Here is a 21,533-nt window from a genome sequence, read left to right as displayed (position 1 = left end):
AAGCGCACAGCCCCATATATGACTATCTTGTACTCCATCAATGTTTTGTTTACGGCTCCATGCCAACAAAATTAAAATTTATTAATATTTATTTATTTATTTACAAAGGAAGCCAACGCAGTATACAGTGGTTTCTATCATAATTATATAGTTAAACAGAATATCTTACACTATACACCACACTTATATTATTTTAATAAAAAAGCAAAGTACATGCCATGAAAATATGGTAAGATTTTTTTTTTTTAATTAATAACAATTTTTTAAATCAAATATAATTTTAATAGAAAAAAAAGTGTGCGTGTCAGCTCTGATACGCGCTGGAGCTTGCTCCTTAAATAAGATAACGTTACGCGGTAAAACGTTACTATCAAGGCAAGTCGTGTCACTTTTTCACACGATCTCACTCCTTATATTTTTTTATGTAATACCTCGAAGTTTATATCGTTTCTTAAGGAGTAAACTCCTATTAATCTAATTACGTACATCTCGGTCGACTTGGTCGCCATACAAATACGTATAATCACATAGAAAATAGGTACAATGAAAACAAACGAATTTTTCTACAAACATTTAATTTTACGGTTTGTCAGTTTTTTTTTATAGGTTTAAGTTATAATAAATATTGTGTACCTTAGTTTAGTGATGTGTTACACTGGATCATTTAGAAGCTGCTAATGGGATGTCAGCCTAATAATTATATGCCATTGAAAGATGAATTAAGTGATTATATTTATAGTTTTGTTACGATGAATTTTACGAAATATGTACAACTATTAATATTAATATTAGTTTTCATTTATCAACTTTTCCAATTTATACCATGTCTGATGCTACTGCACAATTGTTTGAAATAGTAGGTAATTTTATTATAATTAAATATCTGTGAAAGCGGCACAACAGTCGTCTGTGCTAATCGACATAAATAAAATTGGCAAAAAATGTTGTTTTTTTTTAATTTCCTTAATATTTAAGTGCCATTTTATTATAATTTTTTAAATAACAATTGTATGTATAAAAAAATGAAAAACGTGTTGTTTTCACTACACAGAATCTTGGGAACAAATAAAATGCTATTAATCCCAATTGACCTTTGGGTGTTTTTTTAAATTTTCCAAGTTGTAATAATTAGTTTTCACAAAACCATAAGGATCAATAGATTAACAACTAAAGTTCTGAAGAACATGTGCGAAAGCAACAGTGGGCGCTGATTCAATTCCTGTCCACGCTATTTGAATTTGTACAAATATGTGTTTCTGGACTGAGTGTATGTCATTATGGCTCTCCGCGTCATGCTTTGGAGAGCACATAAAGCCTTCAATCCTGTTATTATCACATACACTGAATAGCGATCGCTATTCATACATCATGTAAGAAATTATCCATCAACTCACAGTCGAGGAGCGTGGTGGATTAAACTCAAATCCTTTTTCCTTTTTGAGCTCAGGTCCTTACACAGAATTTAGATGTGTACACGTAATTCATTTCGGTCAAATTTAAGTTCAGTGGAAATTAAAACAAAAACCTGTTAAAATAAATGTTGCCATTATTCTAACCGTTTAGAAGAAAGAAAGAGAAAATATGTATAGTTTTGCTTTCAAAAAAATATCCTACTTTCTCTCCCTCTGGATATTACTGCCCAAAAATATTGTTTTTAGTTTTATCGTTGCATTGTTGATCTTCAATTTTGATTAGTTTTTCGCTTATCGAATCATATTACGCGGGGAATGCGAGGTCAGTGCCGTGCGGGCGATGCGGTAGACTGAGTGCTGGGTGGTGCTGGGGTTGAATTTAACCCCGCGAGAGACTACTAGAGCTCTCGCTTGGGGGTGTCCGGTCTACAACAGGTTAATATTCTGATTATAAACAGTGTTAGCTCTATGGCTAAAGTCAATTTAGCAGTTCCCATATTTTATCTATGACAGTTCATACAAAATTGTCAACTGTCAAGATGACATGAAAGATGACGTTACTCATTGCAGAAGTGATGTTCCTTTTCAATGTTTTTATACTTCGCCGCTTAGAAAATTAAATACAATTATAATTTGAAAGTAAACAGATAAACAAAGAAATAGTTGTTCTCCACAATGGATGCCAAGGACGTCTGTATAGAAATAGAGAATGATGACTTTTATAGCAAGTTCCTAGTGGATTCAGTCAAACCGCTAGTTGGCGAAAACTTATCAGTCACTGAACAAGTCGCCAAGCTCACACAAGGAATCGACAAGTTAACGAAAAGCTTGGAAACGCAAGTTCTTGCCAAACACAATGATCTCTTAACTCAGGCAAGTAATATCTCCGATCTTGAAACTATGTTAGCATCGGTACGATCCCAAGTACAAGTTTTACTACAGAGGGCTGATAAAATCAAAGAACGTGTACACAATCCTTTTTACGAGTTAGAAAATCAAACAGTGATGCTTGAACGGGTTCAAATCACATGTAATTTACTTAGACACACAGCTAAAATACTTAATCTATGGAATAAACTTAGTTCAGTCAAAGATAATCCGGCAAAGAAAGCTATGATTTTATTTGAACTCAATGAATTGATAGGGGATTACGATTTTGAAGGAATAACAGTACTTGAAGACGTGTTAACACAAGTTGATCAACAGAAAAAAGAATTATTAAAGAACTCCACAGAACTATTACAATCCAGTCTGTTAGTTGGTGATAAAACAAAACTTCTCCAATGTTTTAAGGTATTCCACAACTTACAATGCACTGAGGAGCAAATAAAGAATACAGTAAATTTAATACTAAAAGATTTGAGGAAAGGGATAGCTAATGCTCTAAATGTACAGATGGTGTCTATAGAAATTAAAAAATCAAGCTCTGGCCGTGCTGCACCCGGCAAAGCAAACATAATGAATGCACAAGACTTTAAAATTAAACTTTGGGACAACATTGACAAACTTTTCAAAAATGATATTTATAACAGTTGTATGAAAGTTATTATGTTACAAAATGTTGTGAATGAACTTCATGCTATCGGCAACTTCAAGAATATTGCTAGAAACTTCTGGAACGAGCTGTCAATGATTTTTAGCAATGAATTGGAGAAAAGTTCATCTACAGTAAACCAGTCTGTTGAAATTGATTTCCCGAAACTTCTTAAGTGTTTCAATGATCTCCTCTCCAAATTAAAATGTAAAAATTTAGAAATGAATCGAACCTGCTTAACAAAGTGGGAGAATTCCTTCTTGTCCAAGTCCTTAGGTAAGCTTCTAGAACCTGTCAGAAGTATGTGGCATTTGAACCAAGTGCCAACAATGGACCAAATTGATAATGCAATTAGAATCATAACCGAAGCTCTAAGTATTTCACTTGGAGATAAGCAGCTGAGTATAAGTTTAGCTAACAGTGTAGCTAAGAGCATAAAACAAATGAACGTTGAGGCTGAACAGAGGCTCTCAATGGAAAATGATGTTGCACAAATAATTGAGGCACCGACAAGCTCACAACAAAAGAACGCCGATCTTTGCAATGCACTGCATTACTTTTCATCACAAATAAAACGGGTCCTTGCGAATATGAATTCAATGCTACCACAAGAGAGCGTCCAAATAGTCCAGAACAGTTTAAAAGACATTTCAAGTTTACCAGTTCTAAATGTTTTCACTGAATCCATCAAGAACTCTCTCTATTTGATTCTCGTGACAATGCATGACGAACCTGATTTAATAAAAGCAGATGAACCAAATACCAAGAACATGTCATGCTCTCCGTATATGAAAGAGTTGCAACACTTTGTGTCTAGATGTAAAGAGATATATCTCTCCATGTTCCATGACAAATTAGCTCTTAACCAATGTTGCATAGACATTTCTAAATCCTGTATCGAGAGATTTATCCAACATGTGTGTAACGTCAGACCTTTGAGCAAGTATGGCCGAGCAAAACTTCAGGCTGACTGTAAACACTTGGAGATTTCTTTATCGCCTTTGGTGAACGACATTTCAGAGTTGGGCGATCATTATCGCCAATTAAAGGCGTTATATCTGCTTTTAGAAAAGACTCCTCAAGAAATTGCAAAAAGTCAGCATGAGGGAGCTGCCTTGCCACACTCTTTGGTAATGATGTTTTTATTCGCTCACGGTGGTCAACAATTGTTAGCTCCGCATACATGTGCCGGTTGGAATATACAGAGATTGATTCAGTGGCTTGATTCTCATAAAAACGAGAGAGACAGACTAGAGTTTGTTGCTGGTTCTTTACAAAGATACCAGAATCATATTCGACAGAATCAAATAGCTACATATGACGAAGTTTACCCTGTGTTACTGCAACTTCTTGAAGATGGCAGAAAACTTTTGAAAAAATGAAATTTCACATAATTATTATTAGTAATTAATATTATTTAGTAAATATTGTAATATCGTATAATGTTGTAAATCGTATTTTAGAATTAAAGACAAATGTTAACATAGATATTTATTATTAAAATAAAATTTGTTGAAACAAAACTTGAGCCTTATTGGAGCATCACTGACGAGATGATCTTCAGTCTTGAAGTTAAATTTTGTTTATTGCAATCCACCAATTCTCTCCTGCAACATATTTTTATTAAATATTATTGCATTACTCATGTTAATGTGGCTAATGGTGTGGTGTGCTGTGTGGCTACGGCACTAAAGAATTTAGTCACCCCCTCTCTTCCCGTGGGTGTCGTAAGAGGCGACTAAGGGATAACAAGGTTCCACAACCACCTTGGAACTTAAGAAGCCGACCGATGGCGGGATAACCATCCAACTGCTGGCTTTGAAATACACAGGCCGAAGACGGGCAGCAGCGTCTTCGGTGCGACAAAGCCAGCCCTGCGGTCACCAACCCGCCTGCCCAGCGTGGTGACTATGGGCAAAACACATGAGTTCACGTTATTTTTGGCGTGAACTTGTGGAGGCCTATGTCCAGCAGTGGACTGTATAGGCTGTAATGAATGAATGACTCATGTTAATAGAAATATAAAAAATATTCTAATAATCCACCAACCCTATTGCCCCACTTTCTCGTACTAACCGCCACATTGGCGTATCAGGGGACATCCATTAAGTACGTCAGCTCAGAATAGGGGGGAGGGGTCCAATTAAAATATCACCAAATCTCATTTAAACCGAGGGAGATAATCGAAAATCTCACATCAACTTCAAATAATATAAAATATTGTATATATTGAAAAAAATCTTTTGAGTGTTCATTTTGCCCGCTAAAATCTCATGGTTATTACAATCATTTAGTTTTTGATTTGAATTTTATTATTTCCGTCAATGTCTATTATATTCAGCGTCAATTTCACGTAAGGGGAGAGGGGGTCTGGGCAAATCTCACCTGAGGGGGGGGGTCTAAACTAACGAAAAATAGCTCACGTAATTAATGGATGCTCCCTTAATCGTCGCTGAGCTTAGATTGTAAAGTTAACTTAGGGCTGACACAAGAATTTAGTTAGTAGTTTTTTCAGGCTAGTCTAAAAGAACTCCGAATTTTTTTTTTACCTTAAAAAAGGGGTCGTATATAAATGATTGTGAGATAATTACAAGAATAATACGAAGAATATTTTAGGTGTTAAAATGAAATAAAAAAAATTGAAACATTTTTTTTAAATTCAATTATGACAATGTTTCACATACTTATATATAATTAACAGAATATCGAGAATATAATTCAATGCATCGCTCAACATCGTGCATCAAGTTTCATAATTGTGTTTGCTGGCCAACGAAAAAAAACCGACTTCAATTACATCGACAAGTAACCATGATGACATTTTAACTTTAACTCAATTTTTATTTTTTAGTCTGTGGTGTGTTGTTATAATTCGTTAATAAAAATATATAAGGCTGTGGTGAATAAAAATCTTTATTGATTTTCCGTTCTCATACAGGCCCTCATACACTCAATAAAAAATATGTAAAATACGTGTATATCAGCTTACATTACATATTTCTTTTAATATAAAGTTGAACAATTTAGACAACTTAATTTCGGGTAAAAATGCACTTGCACCACTCCATGCGAACATGATTCGTACAGCAATTAACTGTAAGTGATTAATTATTAGGTTGTGTTTTTTACATATGTATAGTGTTAACAAAATAAAGGATAAGATTTTAAATTTACATGGTTATTTATATTGCTAAAATTATTAAAAAACGGGATATTTACCTTTTTTTATTTTCATTTAGCTAATGTCGAAATATCGTGCTCCGCAAAATGAAAATAATCCCGTTCTTCAATAATTATAGCAACATAAAGGATCTTGCATATATGATTGAAAAAAAATATAGATTAAATGAACGTAAATTATAAAAATGTATACCTTTACACAGCATTCATACAACTAATAAACTTACATATAATAATAACTACAAATTATCTATATTTTAATTAATAGTTTACATCTATAAGATAAGGAAATATAATTCTTTAACCTACAAAGGCAGTATGTCATTGTATTTACACTACCTGTATAAACTATAATGATTGAAGGCTAAACATTCGGTTTCTAAATTCATAAAACGCTTCGTTTTGCTTACACTGTTATATTTTGATGACATTGTGTTTAAAAATAAACGGTTCGTTATACATACGGAACCGGGTTTAAATCTTTTTATTAAATTGATAACGATTGTAATTTATACATTTTTTAAAAATTATTTATTGATTTGTAAATTATTAAAATTGATTTTTTGAGACCTCAATAAACACTAAGCGATAACTTTCAACTTAATTTTTTAAGATTTTAAGGCTTTTATTAGCACTCGATATCGAGTTTTATAATAACAATCGCGCTATGTCCCGTAGATGTAAAAGAATCTTTAACTTGAATTATTGTAATGTTAAAAAAAATAACTAAAAAAAAATAACTAAGAAAAATATTATCTTATTATATTATGTCATATATTGTTAAAATCTTTCTTTGTAATTTATTATTTATGTTTTTGGTGTACAATGAAGTGTATTATTATTATTATCTTCGTGTAGTGATTATTTTTAGAAACAGCAGTAATAGTTTATTACTTTCAAAAAAGACGAATTGTTCTAGCCGTCGAACTTTGAGCTTAGCTACACATTTAGCATTTCACATTTATTTATATTGATCAACTAATTACATTACTTAAACAATATTACCATATCTAAATAAATACCACACAAAAAACAACTCTACATACAAATTCAACCAATATTTCATACACAAAAAAATATTATAATCATAAATGCCTGACTACATCTAGGTTTCGTTATTGACAAGTCTAGACCTTTTGATCCTCGAAGGTTATCTTGAAAACATCTTCGTATTCGGTGACAAAGTGTACGTCAATGTCATTTTTGATAAATGAGGGTAGATCATCAAAATCTCGACGGTTCTCTTCTGGTAATATCACGCAATTCACACCCACTCTTTTGGCCTGTAAAAGAAAGAAGATAAAATGAAAAATTTAAAAACTTAACCAATTGAGAGTGAGATGGAATCTGAGAATTAGGGTAAGTTTGAGAGTGAGGGGAGACTGTGATAGAGGAACTATAAGAGTAAGAGAATGTCTGAGAGTGAGATAGTGTAGGATGACTTTAAGAGTGAGATGGATAGCTAGAAAGTATAGGTCTGAGACTGAGGGTGTAACTGAGATTTAGATTGAAACTAAGTGGGATGTTAGAGTGAGAGTATTGAGTGATATTTGAGTGGTGGAAAATCTGAGAGGCTGGTTGGAGTCGGAGAGTGATTCTAAGCCTGAGAGTATAGAGGTGTCTGAGAGTGATTCTAAGCCTGAGAGTATAGAGGTGTCTGTGAGTGAGTGTATCTTAGAATGAAAATGTTTGAGAAGCAGTGTAAGAGTAAAACAGAGCGAGAGTGGTACAGAAAATGAGTTAGTACGACAATAAGACAAATAAGACTGAGAGGAATTGGTATCTCACCGCGATAATCTTCTCCTTGATGCCACCGACAGGCAACACTCGCCCAGTGAGAGACAGTTCCCCCGTCATCGCCAGTCGGCCTCGAGCTGGTCTCCGCAACGCTAGTGACAGCAGCGCACTGGCGATGGTGACTCCAGCGGAGGGACCGTCCTTGGGGGTGGCGCCCTCGGGGACGTGGAGGTGGAGGTGGCTGTGGGATATATGAAACATAGACATAAACATTATTTATCGTTGTGTCCATTTGTTATAAGTATTCTTTGACGATTAGCAGGAAAGTGGACATAGGGTGCCAATCAAACCACCAATTGCAAATTCATGCGACGTTTCGATCCTTTATTGGACCATCATCAGGCATCTTTACATATAGTAGTCAATAGACATCTCCTTGTCAAAGTTCTTTCATTATGTAATCTTATGAATTCGCGTCGCATGAATTTGCAATTGGTGGTTTGATTGGCACCCTATGTCCACTTTCCTGCTAATCGTCAAAGAATAGACATAAACATTCAGCCTGTAAAATCTTAGTGGCATAGGCCTCTTTCCCCATGAAGGAGAAGGATCAGAGCTTAATCCACCACGCAGCTCCACTGCCGGTTTGTGGGTTGGCGGATATATTCCCTACTATGAGTAACGACCACTATCCGGTGTACGTACCGATCGGAACCGGTGCCGACGGCTTAACGTGCTCTCCGAGGCAAGGTGGGGAGACCCACAAGGACTAACCGGAAAGAGTGGTCGGCAAGTTAGAGAGTCAGTCACCTGGTGTTCAAGAAGTTGTTGTCAGGGTAGTGTTTAGCGAGGTAGTTCCTCGCAACTGTGAGGGCTATGCGAGCGGATTCCTTCATGACATCTCCGAGGTGGCCCGTCAGCTCCAGGGAACCAACTGATGGCTTGTCTTCCTTCATGGGATTCCTTACTGCTGTCTCGATGTAGAGTGTGCTGCCACCTGTGAGGAATTATTTTTGTTTTAGTATTATTTTTTGGTATTAAAATTGATTAAAATTTTGTATTGTTTAGAAGGAATGGCTAATTATCCACAAGTCCGCCGAGTTATCAATATACGTGTCGATGGTAGATGTGATTCCCGATCAGATCACACTTTTATATTATATACGAGTACATAATATTTGTTTCAAGTCTTGCGTCTGTGGGTCTTTTGAAGTAAAACTTCTCTACGCACGCCATGACTTGGGAAATGAGCTGGTGAATGCGTGACGAGAGCGTTACGAAAAGTGTGATCGAGCGGGAATGGAAGTTGAGAGGAAGATATAAGTTAATGAAAATAGAAAGAGAGAGTTACGTTTCGTAAGTTGTACTTCAGTCGAGTGATCTAAAGCACACTCGTTTTTTTTTTGGTCACTAGCATAATTTAGAAATCATTTTAAGCTTTTTTTTTATACTGTTAAGGTGGCAAATAAGCGTACGATCGTTAGATGGTGAGAGGATGTACAACACTACTTGATATAGTATTATTTAGCTGTGATCTTCTGTAAGGTCGAGGTACATCCCCAGTCGGGCTGTTCCAGAGTTTAAGCAGGATATTTTCCGCTGTGCACAACCTCAATAATGTATCTTACCCATGGCAGTCCAGGCGAGACCCATGATGACTCCATGGGGAGTGACGTCATACATGCGGTCGTGTTTGAACGTCGGCTTCCCAACAAGTTCCGACAGGTTTTCATCAGTCACCACCATCTTGTCCGCTTCTTGTTTTACTATCTTGTACGCTACTTTGCGCGCTACCTGCAATACAATTATCTTATATATAAAATTTCTATAACACAACGTTAGCTACAACACTCTTCTGATATGGCTGGATCGATTTTTAGATTGAGATTCGGCCAACATCTATTTTTTATACCGCTAAGTTATAATGGGGGGGTGGGGATTAAAGGGGGGTTAATAACATATATGGCAAAACAACGTTTGCGGGGTCAGCAAGTTTCTATATAAATAAAAATGAATCGCTAAATGCCTTCATAAGCGTTGAAAGCACGACAACAACAAGTGAAATGAACATTCGAACCAATTACGAAAGAATTAAGAAAATTGTTCATATAATTGTGTTTGCTCTCATACGAAAAAAAAATTAATTACATCGACAACTAATACAACGTAGAAACTCGAAAAAACGACACTTAAAAACTTATTATTAGGGATAACTGAGGTAGGGTACAGCAGGGATTTCCTGCTCAAAATATGGAGCAGCCCGACTGGGGTAGTACCTCGACCTTACAGAAGATCACAGCAAAATAATACTGTTTTCAAGCAGTGTTGTGCTCCTATTGGTGATTAAGGTGACCGGAGCTCATGGATTGGAGATTGGGTCGGCAACGCGCTTGCGATGCTTCTGGTGTTGCAGGCGTCTATAAGCTACGGTAATCTGAGCCGTACGCTTGTTTGCCGACCTAGTTATATATATATATATATATATATATATATATATAACAAACAGTACTCGTCAATTCTCGAACAATTTTAATAGGATTACAATAGAAGCAAGAGCTTTCTATTTAAAGAAAGAATCATCAAAATCGGTACACCAGAATCACGAACCGAGAACATAATTTTTTTAAGTCGGTTAAAAACTATAATAACATTACCTTTTCTATATGCTTTTGCAGATTCCTGACTCCACTTTCTCTGCAGTAAGACTTGATAAGTGCGTGAAGAGACTCCGGAGTCAGTTCTAATTGTTCCTCTGATAGTCCACTATTCTTACGAGCTGTGGGTACTAAGTACTGTTGGGCTATCGCTAGCTTCTCTTCTGCTACGTAACCTGGAAAAAAATTGCATACCATAAAAATTATCAATAACATTCATACATTTGTTTCACGAGTAATTGCTGGTATAATTGCAAACAACGCTGTGTTAATAGATACAATGACTAATAAAAACTTGAAAATGACAACCAGATAACTAAATTTGTCGAAAACCAACGATTTGGACAAATTTCTGTTGAATATTTGTATATCATTATGGATAATCTACGCCGCGTTGGCGCAACGGTCACAGCTATAGATTGTGCCTGATGCGCTGGCTGTTGCGGGTTCGATCCCCGCACATGACAAACATTTGTATTGGCCATACAGGTGTTTGCCGTGGTCTGGGTGTTTGTACAGTCTTTGTGGGTCTCCCCACCGTGCCTCGGAGAGCACGTTAAGCCGTCGGCACCGGTTCCGGTCAGTACGTACACCTGATAGCGATCGTTACTCATAGTAGGGAATATATCCGCCAACCCGCATTGGAGCAGCGTGGTGGATTAAGCTCTGATCCTTCTCCTACATGGGGAAAGAGACCTATGCCCAGTAGTGGGATATTACAGGCTGAAGCGATGGATCTAGACAAATAACAATGAATTGTATGTACGCGCATAACCTGCGAATGACTGGATCAATTTGGATAATACATTTTTTGTGTTCGTTATTGTCAGGATAAAAGAAAACGTATGTACGAAGTTCTGCAGGTAAGCTTGTGTAATATGTCAGACAACCATATTTACATTTCATAATACCAAACCCAACAAAGGAGTCCAAGCAAAACTATCCCTGTCATATTTATAAGATTAGCCGCGTGCGAAAGGGACAGACAGATTTTTTAAAATCCACTAATAAATCAAAATATTTGTTAAGGAATTCCTGTCATATTTATAAGATTAGCCGCGTGCGAAAGGGATAGACTGATTTTTTAAAATCCACTAGTAAGTCAAAATATTTGTTAAAGAATATCTTCTGGCCCAAAACTAAAGTTCTGATTCCATTAGTTAAAATGAACCTATCTCTGGCATATCGACCAATAAATCAAGATATTTATCGAGGAATCTCTTATACCCCACGACTAAAGCCCAAATCCCATTACTTAAATTAGGTCTGTCTCTCTCTGTCATGCTTATAAGATTAGCCGGGTGCAAAAGGGACAGAATGATTGTTTTTAAATCGACCAATAGATATATGAGCATAAGTTACGACTTATTTATGTTTTATTATTTAGTTATGATATGCCACAATCTGCCCCATTAGGTAACAAATTATACACCCCATAACTAACGCACAAATTCAATTATTTCAAATGATCAACTTACCAGACATGTCAATAAGCTCCATTCTGTCTCTCAGTGGTTCGGGGATCATATCCACAACGTTGGCAGTACAGATGAAGAGCACGCGAGATAAATCCACGGGTACATCGAGATAATGGTCCAAGAAATTGGCGTTCTGTTCTGGATCCAGAAGTTCTAGCAGAGCTGACGATGGATCACCATGGACACCTCTATGATTAACAGTTTTTATTAGTTGAGAGCAAATTAACGACGTGCAAAAGCAAGCAATCAAGCAAGCTAAGAATTAAATTATACAGGAAAATTTCAATGTAACAATAATATATGATTTTGATAATGGTCGAGAAAATTGGCGTGCTGTGTTATCTGTCTTCTTTTTGAGAAAGAACCTCTTCCTTTATGGTTATAAAAGAGGAATATAAATTGGTCTTTCTGTAAAAAAAATTTGGTCAAAACCTTGCCCAACTTACTTGCCAATCTTATCCACCTCATCGATAAGTACTAGAGGGTTCTCGGTGCCAGTTTTCTTCAAGCACTGCACTAGTTTCCCAGGCATAGCCCCTACGTATGTCCGTCTGTGGCCCTTTATCTCAGCCACGTCTGTCATCCCTCCCACTGAGAACCTAAAGTACTGTCTATTGAGGGCTCTTGCAATTGAACGGGCTGAAATAAAGAATTAAAAATTTGTAGTTTAAAGTATGGAAACAGAAATAATATGGAAAGATAAGAAAATGCTTAACAATTATAAGACAATTTAATTAGTTGTATAATTTGTTTCTTTAAGAATTGTTCTGTTTGATTTCAATGATCAGTATAAATAATCATAATTCTGGAGATAGTCATCTCCAAATTTAGACATTTAGAACAAAATTTACCAGTTTTTTTTTTTAGCTTTAACTCAAAATTGGAAACAATTAAATTACTTAAAAACGAGCCTAACATAATTTAAATTCAGAAAATTTGATTTAAAATTTGTCTTTAAAAAAACAAAAACTTTACAATCGAGTTTTGTAAGTAAAAAACGTTGTTAGGGGTGGAATTGTGGTAAAGTGGTCTTGAGAATAATTATCAGTACAGATAGAAGCTGGCCTTCAACTTGACTTCAACATTTCATGGATATAAATATTCAACGAGTACTAAATACTATATTATATTTATTTTTAAATTTACATTTAAATTCAACAAAACTATCAGAGTGATCCCCACTTTCACCTTGAACTCAATGTCCCTGATGATTCCTATACGTTTGAGTAAGCTGGTGAATGCGAGACGAGGGCGTTACGAAAAGTGTGATCGGGCGAAGCGAGAGAGCGGTGTGAGCGCACATTTCCTTTCTCTCATATCCAGTTACGTTTCGTATATCGATGTAGGCCTATGTGCAGAAGTTTTACTTCAGCAGCGTGGTCTAAAGTACACTCGTTTTTTCTAAATTGTTTTTCTAATATCTACGATTTTATTTTTGTGTTACATTTTTGAATATCATATCAAAAATTGACCGCTCCAGCGAGGTTCGAACCCGCGTCTCCAACTGACCGTGTCGGCAGCCAATTAAGCTATGGAACGATGTACCCGCTAGAGCGAAATTTTTGATATGATTTTTATATTCGGTTTAAGTTTAAATTGTTTTTCTCTTACCTATACTAGTTTTTCCAACACCAGGAGGTCCATGGAAGCAGAGAATCTTGCCCTGCGTGCTGCCTTTTAGCTGAGATACAGCTATGAACTCCAATATCCGCTTCTTGATATCTTCCATACCGTAGTGATCTTCGTCCAGTATAACTTGGGCATCTTCGAGTTTGAGGTTCTCTTCGGAAGTTACACCCCAGGGTAGTGAGGTTAGCCAGTCGAGGTAGCAGCGTGTTACACTGTTATTAAGAACAAATTTGAAGTATTTGAGAGTTTTTACAGCTGCAAACGAAACCCGTTTAGCTTTCTAATCTCTCAAATCAACCAATGACTGCTGAAAAGCGTGTTTAAAAGAAACTACAAAATTTCTTTTGTATAGGGAGGTATAATTATATACTTTATTGCACTTAAGAACAGAATATACAGAAAATTACATATATAGTTGATGGCAAAGGTGGACTTATCCCTAGAAGAGATCTCTTCCAGTCAACCAATGGTCATGAGAGAGAGTGTCATATAGCGGGGGACACAGTGCAAGAAATAACAATATTGAGAAAATAGTTGAATAACTGTAATGTATTACAAACTTATAAGTATAAATACATACACACAGACATATCATACCTTACATTTATACATACATACATATACATATATATACATACACACATACATACATACATACATAAATACATACAAATACATAACAATATGGTATATGGAATTAGAAAATGTTTAGTGAAAGATTAACGTTTCCACATTCTTCTCTTAATTATTTTTCAATAATCAATGATAACATCCAATCTATCAAGACCTTCAATGAAGCAACATGATGTCTTATTTTTATATAACTAGGTCAGCAAACAAGCGTACGGCTCAGATGATGGTAAGCGATTACCGTAGCTTATAGACGCCTGCAACACCAGAAGCATCGCAAGTGAATTGCAGACCCTATCCTCAATCACCTCCAGGAGCTCTGGTCACCTAACTCACCACAGGAAACAAACCCTGCCTGAAAGCAGTATTATTTAGCTGTGATCTTCTGTAAGGTCGAAGTACTACCACAGTCGGACTGCTCCAGATTTCGAGCAGGATATCTCCTGCTGTGGCCTACAAAATACTAGTTTAATAACCATTAACAAACAATCAATGAACTGTTCTACGAGTTTTTCCAGGAAATATTGTATCACGGTCGTCTCTAACACGTTGTTTTCAGGGTCGAAAATACGTCATACTTGCGAGTATCGTTATTGTGTAATGGTGAAGTTAGCTTAAAGCAAGCGCACATTCAACAGTTCGTCACTTTTAACTTTTAACATCTTTAGAATGAAATGATGTATTCCTGAGACAATATTGATATAATGCAATTTCATTTACATTTCGTATAATTTAACTTACTTAAGCTCAGCTCAAATTATTATTTTTAAACGTAATTTAATTTCTATATCTAATAAAAATACCAGACAGTCTAAAATTCCAGAAAGACCTGCACTCACTTGAACTCCGAGCTGTGGCTCTCCAGGAAGTTCAACTTGTTCAGTTCCTCGTCTATGACAGTCTGCACGGCCTGCGGTACTTGCTTATCTGCGAGCCTTTCGCGAAACTTCTCTCCTATCGCGTCTTTATCGTCTTTTTCTAGACCTAGCTCTTTTTTTATCACCTGCAGGAAATTATTTAATTTGAGAATGGAATTACAAATTCATTTTCTTAATATTTTTTTTTTGGTTTATGAATCTTATAATAGTCTTTGCCATACTTTTTCATGGTAGTTAGTAGTTCTTTCGGTACATGTATTTTTAATGATACAGATCAATATGGTGTTTTTTAAACAAATACATATATTTTGATCGGGATAGCCTTTAATACATAAATAAATATCTACACAATACATACACAGTCGTCTGTTCCTAAAGTAAGCAACTTAATGTTTGTGTTATAGCTAACAGCCGACTGGTATAGCTACATATACTTTTTTTTTTTCAATAAAGAAACTTATCGAATATCATATCAAACCCACGACCCTCGGAGTAGAAAGCAGGGTCACTACGAACTGCGCCAACGGGCTAGTTGTAGTAGTAGTAGTTTAATAAAATATACTTCATCAACAAAATCTTCAATACCATTCATATTATGTTTTCTTTGTTGTTCTTCCAAAACTATTTCAATTTCAAGATATCTTTTAATGTAAATAGCTGTTAGCTGTTAATATTTTCCATTACTTTTTCTTTTAATTTTAAATACTTCAATAAAACTGATGTCAAGATCAATTGGCTTACCTTAAGCTGCTCGTGAAGGATGTACTTCCTGTGTTGCTGCTTCACTTTCTCTTCAACCTCCTTACCGATCTTCTGTTGCAGTTTCGACAATTCGTATTCTTTCTTCAGGAGCGACAGCGACATCATCAGACGTTTTGGTATCTGTATTTAAGAAATATTGACATTGACAAATACTTAAAAACGTTCGACACTCAACGGACCAATAGGAAGAGAGTTCTCCGTCAAACTATTGCCAGGTATTGTTTTCTAATGTTTATGAGTATTCCACTCATTACAATAAAACTACTTTTTGGGATTATATCTACACTAGGACTACTACTTAGGACTCCATGGTTCTCCCGTGACTATGGATTCTGTAAAGTATCCGAAACGTCAGATAAAATGCGAAAAACATGTACTGTACATGTTACTGTATGCTAAATGGATAATTTTTAATTTGACTTATTTCGATGTTGACGATATTCTTAGTAATTTAAGATCATAAAAGTAGGCAATTATCTAAAAACCGATGTCTACTCTGTAAATTTTGTATTTGTTATTGTACTACTTGATGTTGACTTATGAATAAACAAATAAATTATCATATTGCCAAGTAGCTAATAGGATTTGAAAGATGTATTTGGGGCTTTCGAAAGAATTGTCCATTTATTGCCTACAATGCAAACAAGTCAAAGGCAAATCATGAGCAGAGAACAAAGCCTTAACACAGAGGAGTCTTGCCCGTTCTCACAAACCAGGATTCTTGGTCCATGCCAGTGATCAAAAATTGCTGTCGCGTTACGTCCAAATTTAGATTACAGGCCAAAATAAGTGCGATGACAAATGTGCATGTCTTTCTACTTTAATGCTGTAGTTCCTATATTCTGAGAACGATTCGTTGTGTACCTTGAGAGTACTTTTAAACAATTAAAGACATGTTTCGTTCTTTTAATGCTTCATAAGAAAAACCAATCGTTTCTCAATATAGCAACGAGACTTGAATGTACTTCCCAGGAACCGATGGGTTCAAGACTTACATCCATTTCCTCAAGAACAGCCTGCAACTCGTGGGGCTCCGCTCCGGTCAGGGCGGCTCCCAGATCACTCAGGTACACCGGGTTGTCCACCACACGCTGCCCTTGAGCCAACATGTGGTGAAGGGACTCCCTGACAAAAAATAATAGTTATTAAAAACATGTATACTAAACATTATAAAGCTGAAGAGTGAATTTTTGTTTGAAAGTGTGAAGTCAGGAACTACTGGCTCAAATTAAAAAGCTCTTTTTGTGTTAGATAGCCCAATTACCAAGAAAGGCTATAAGGCCTTACAGAAGATCACAGAAAAATAATACTGTTTTCAAGCAGTATTGTGTTCCTGTTGGTGAGTAAGGTGACCAGAGCTCCTGGGGGGATTGGGGATTGGGTCGGCAAAGCGCTTGCGATGCTTCTGGTATTGCAGGCGTCTATAAGCTACGGTAATCGCTTACCATCAGGTGAGCCGTATGCTTGTTTGCCGACCTAGTGACATAAAAAAAAAGTATATAGGCTACATATTTTAGTAGATTTTATCCTCAAATTAACGTGGCTGAAACCACAGGCACAGCTAGTTAAATATAACTGTAATAGCTGGCCCGACGGACGTTGTTGTGTGTTGCAAACAGACAACCTCCTGAAGTTCAAATAATTGTTTCTGTTTTATTTCGTAAGAACCTTGTATTAAAAAAGGAAAAAATTCAGATCAAATTGGTGCAGCCGTTTTTGTAACAATATTTAACAATTAGTTTTTAAACAACTTCAAAAAACAGAGGTTCTTAATTCGACTATATTTTTCTTTTTTTTTTTGTGTTACCTCATAGTATTTACTACCGATTGTGATGATTCTTTATTTAATCGTAAACTATGTATTTAAATTTGTTCTAGATCCGATGATTTTTGAGTCATCCTTAATAATACGTATTTGATTTCTCATTTCGTTACTTGTCAATGTAATTTAAATTCGTACTTTTGTTTGTTAGACTAGCCCGTTGGCGCAGTTTGTAGTGCCCTGCTTTCTGTGCCGCGGGTTGCGGATTCGATTCCCGCCTGAGTCTGGGTATAATATAATATTTGCATTTACATATTTATATATGTATTATTTCTATGTATATTTATCAAAAAAAAAATATGTATATAGTTATAACAGTCCGCTGTTACCTGTAACACAAGCATTAAGTTGCTTACCATAGGAACAGACGTACTGTGTGTGTATGTTATATGATATTTATTTATATATTTATTACCTGTACAAAGGATTCATATTGATGATATCCCGTATAGTTTTGATAACTTCTTGCGTCAAAGCCTTGACCTCCTCGTTGTGTTGAAACTTCTCGTGCATGACATTTTCAACTTTCACCATCATGACTTGATCGGGAGGTTGTTTCTTTGTTTCCTTTTCCGTTTCTGAATCGGAGTCGTTACGTTGTTGCTGTCGTCTCGTATTGCGATGTTTCCTCCTCCGTCTCTCGGCGTCAGATTCTTCACGGGTAACGTTAAATTCGACGTTAAATATAGGAAACTTGAGCTTCATTTCTGAAATTTTTTTGTAAATATATTTCAGAATTGAAGCTGCAAGTTTTTTTTTTAAATACAAGCCAACAAGTGTGTATCGAAATATTTGCAATGTTATCGAAATATTTGCAATGTTGTCAGATTATTTGCAAGTAAGGTTAAATTCATTTAAAATCAAAAATTCGAGCAGAAATTATTTTGTTTTTTTTTTTTTTTTTTTTACTATAGTGTACATTTAAGCTATCAATATGTTTAATGTATTTAAAATTGTATTCAATAAAACTAGTTTTGTGATATTTGGATACACAAAGAGTTAATGATTTTAAAATATAATTCAGAGAACTGATCAATAAAGTAGAAAACATAACAACAACTTAAATCTAATTTAAATATCATTATGCAACTTATATTTTATAAATAAACCTTTAAAAAATCTTAGAAATTAAATCATAATATGATTATTTTTTTTTTATAAATTTTCTATCATAGTCATAATTCATAAAAAGAACTCGTGAAGCTATGGGTGGGATATAGTAGTCTTAACCCCCACCACATATAACCAAGGGGATTTTTGATCAAAAGTTGCTTAAAAACATCATCGATTGATTAATGGGATGACCCAAAAAAAAAATAGGAATTTGTCACAGTACTATATCAAAATTCTAAGCTTACCCGCTGGACCAGTCTCGATTTCTTCTTCAATGAACTGCCCCGTGATCTTTATCCTCCTGTGAGCCATGACGACAAGACGTAACCTATAATCCATGTCTTGCATTTCATGTATTTGTGCAAACACTCCCACTTGATGTAAATCATCCAAATTTGAAACAACGTCCGATTTGTCATCTTCCTTCTTCCGTAGAAATATACCGACATATGGCTGGTTTAGTTTCACCTTCCGTCGTATTAAATCTATTAGAGCTGGGTTTGAGATCTGTAAAATAATATTTACTGAAAAAGTTATATATTTTTTTTTTATACAATTATCATACAATTTACCAATGACGCTGAGGAGGCGTTCGTGTCGGTAAATTGTATGTAAAAGTGTTGATTGAGAGGGGTGTGAATGAAATATACAAAAAAGTATGGGATGCACAAGCGGGATTTAGGAAGGGAATGGGGTGTACGGATCAGGTCTTTTCTTTGCGGTGCATAGCCGAAAAGTGTTTGGCTAAAAACAAAAAGTCTATTGCGCGTTCGTGGCTTTAGAAAAGGCCTATGATAGAGTGATGAGGAATAAATTGTCGTCAGCTTTGTCCGTGAATGGTGTGAGCAGTATTCTCATACGAGCATTACAATCTCTTTATAGGGATTCTAGTGCTTGTGTGAGGATAAACGGGGCATACACTGAATGGTTTAATATCGAAAAAGGTGTTAGACAGGGATGTGAAGCATCACCGTGGCTGTTTAATCTGTTCATGGACAATTTTTTGACACATTTAAAAGAGAATGAAAGTGGGTTGAGAATGAATGAGTTACTCATCAAATGTCTTCTCTATGCTGATGACCAACTATTACTTGCATCTTCGGCCGAGGAGTTGCAGGAGATGGTAACTGCTATGAGTGGAGCTTGTGGTAAGAAAAGGAATGAAGATGAATGTAAAGAAGACCAGCAGAAAAAAAACTCACCAGAAAAAGAATTACCAGTTTCTTAAATAATAATAATAATACAGAAAATGTACAAAATACCCAAATGTTCCTTTATAAAGCCACTAACTTCATTCCTTTTAATAATATTTGAGTTTCACTGAATGCTACTCATTCTTAGTGTGTGGAAGATCATTTCTGACTACCAATTTACTTTCAAGTAGCAAGATTCTCAGCTTTAGCTTACTTTGTACTGTTTGTAAGAATGCCCTTTCGTAATTCTTAGACTAATGAATATAGCTAGTGTTTTAGCAACTTATCCAACATTTAATACTTTGGCCCTAATTTTTCATATAATACAAAAAATTTAGTACTATGCTTTATACACATATATATACACTCATATATGATCAGAGGACACTCACCTCTATCAACTTAATAAACTTTGGGAAGACAGGATTCCTATTTATAGCTATTACTGGCACTTGTGGCCACACTTCTGGAACTGCCACAGTGGCTGGCAGTTGACTGGAGAACAGAGGAGTCTCTTCTTTCGCATCAACTATCGGCTCCTCTTCATCTGTGTCATTTTTATTGCCAGTTGAATATTGTCTCCGGCTGTTAACCTGGAGTCATAGGAGTTACATATAAAAAGTATTTCTTTTAACATTTTTAAAACGGTTTTGTGCACGGAATCATATAAATATATAAAAAAAATACTGAGTTAACGTTTATTATAAATAAAAAACAATGTTTCATATAAAATACTCTTATAAAGATATCTTTAAAAGAAGAAATGACATAAAAATTGTTTTACGATAATATGTTAATACTAACTGATTTAATGAGCAGAAAATCATTATTGTAACTACATATCCGAGCATTTGCTGTTGCATAGGACCTAATATTGTTAATTAACGTCTTTTCTACCGGCCTGCGGCGCAAATGTGATGCAATTTTTGTAACATTCCGAGCTATTTGAGAAGTCGGTCTTAAAGCAGGGTTAAAGAGAACTGTGTTCCTCACTAAAGCACTCGCTGTGTGCATTTTTCACTTTAAGTCTTTTTAAATATCCCACATAAAGTAGTTTCCATAAAGTTAGGCTACAGCTTTTTATTTATAAAAGGTTATTTTTCCAGATTCTTCAAAGATCCATCTAGCTGTCAATTTTGGCATTTTTTTTTTTGACAATTTTCTTGATAGCTACCGAGTCGTTTATTATCTTTTGAATATCAATTAAGAAATTTTTGAAACAGTATTTTTAAATACAAATAAATAAAAAGATTTTCTATTTACATCACATATACCCAACCATCAACCCTTACAGAAAATAGTAAGTTATTCGCTATATCCAAAGTATAGATATTTTTTATTTACTTTTCTTTCAAATTGGGAAAACTTGAATGTCTTGACATTTGACAGCTTTGAAATTTTACTGTGCGAATTGCATGTGTTTGTTTTGGAGTGACTTGCACTCGGTGAAGCTATCAAACTTTTATAGAGGTATAAGACCGCGTTTTCGCGCCTTAGTGGTTTTGGCTAAC

At 35.4% G+C, this 21,533-nt stretch overlaps 2 protein-coding genes across 2 annotated transcripts; one reads left to right on the top strand and one right to left on the bottom strand.

The window, feature by feature from the left end:
- Positions 1-1,974: 1,974 nt before the first annotated feature.
- On the top strand, positions 1,975-4,469 carry LOC123659191 (conserved oligomeric Golgi complex subunit 5). The gene has a single exon (XM_045594445.1). It carries the CDS (start codon positions 2,088-2,090, stop codon positions 4,326-4,328), a length of 2,241 nt encoding a protein of 746 aa, XP_045450401.1. The 5' UTR covers positions 1,975-2,087; the 3' UTR covers positions 4,329-4,469.
- On the bottom strand, positions 4,423-21,148 carry LOC123659190 (lon protease homolog, mitochondrial). The gene is made up of 16 exons (XM_045594444.1): positions 20,827-21,148; positions 20,415-20,615; positions 19,075-19,336; positions 18,132-18,369; positions 16,890-17,019; positions 15,874-16,014; positions 15,094-15,257; positions 13,607-13,836; positions 12,442-12,634; positions 11,996-12,183; positions 10,518-10,693; positions 9,492-9,657; positions 8,674-8,860; positions 7,915-8,104; positions 7,260-7,409; positions 4,423-4,553 (listed from the first exon to the last, which is right to left on the bottom strand). The coding sequence occupies exons 1-16, from the start codon at positions 21,034-21,036 to the stop codon at positions 4,530-4,532; spliced, it is 2,850 nt and encodes a 949-aa protein (XP_045450400.1). The 5' UTR covers positions 21,037-21,148; the 3' UTR covers positions 4,423-4,529.
- Between the last annotated feature and the right edge of the window lie 385 nt (positions 21,149-21,533).

The sequence above is a fragment of the Melitaea cinxia genome, chromosome 13 (genome assembly GCF_905220565.1).
Source record: "Melitaea cinxia chromosome 13, ilMelCinx1.1, whole genome shotgun sequence".
NCBI classification, from domain to species: Eukaryota; Metazoa; Arthropoda; class Insecta; order Lepidoptera; family Nymphalidae; genus Melitaea; species Melitaea cinxia.
The sequence above is the reverse complement of the archived record's forward strand: the minus strand, read 5'-3'. Positions and strand labels throughout refer to the sequence as shown.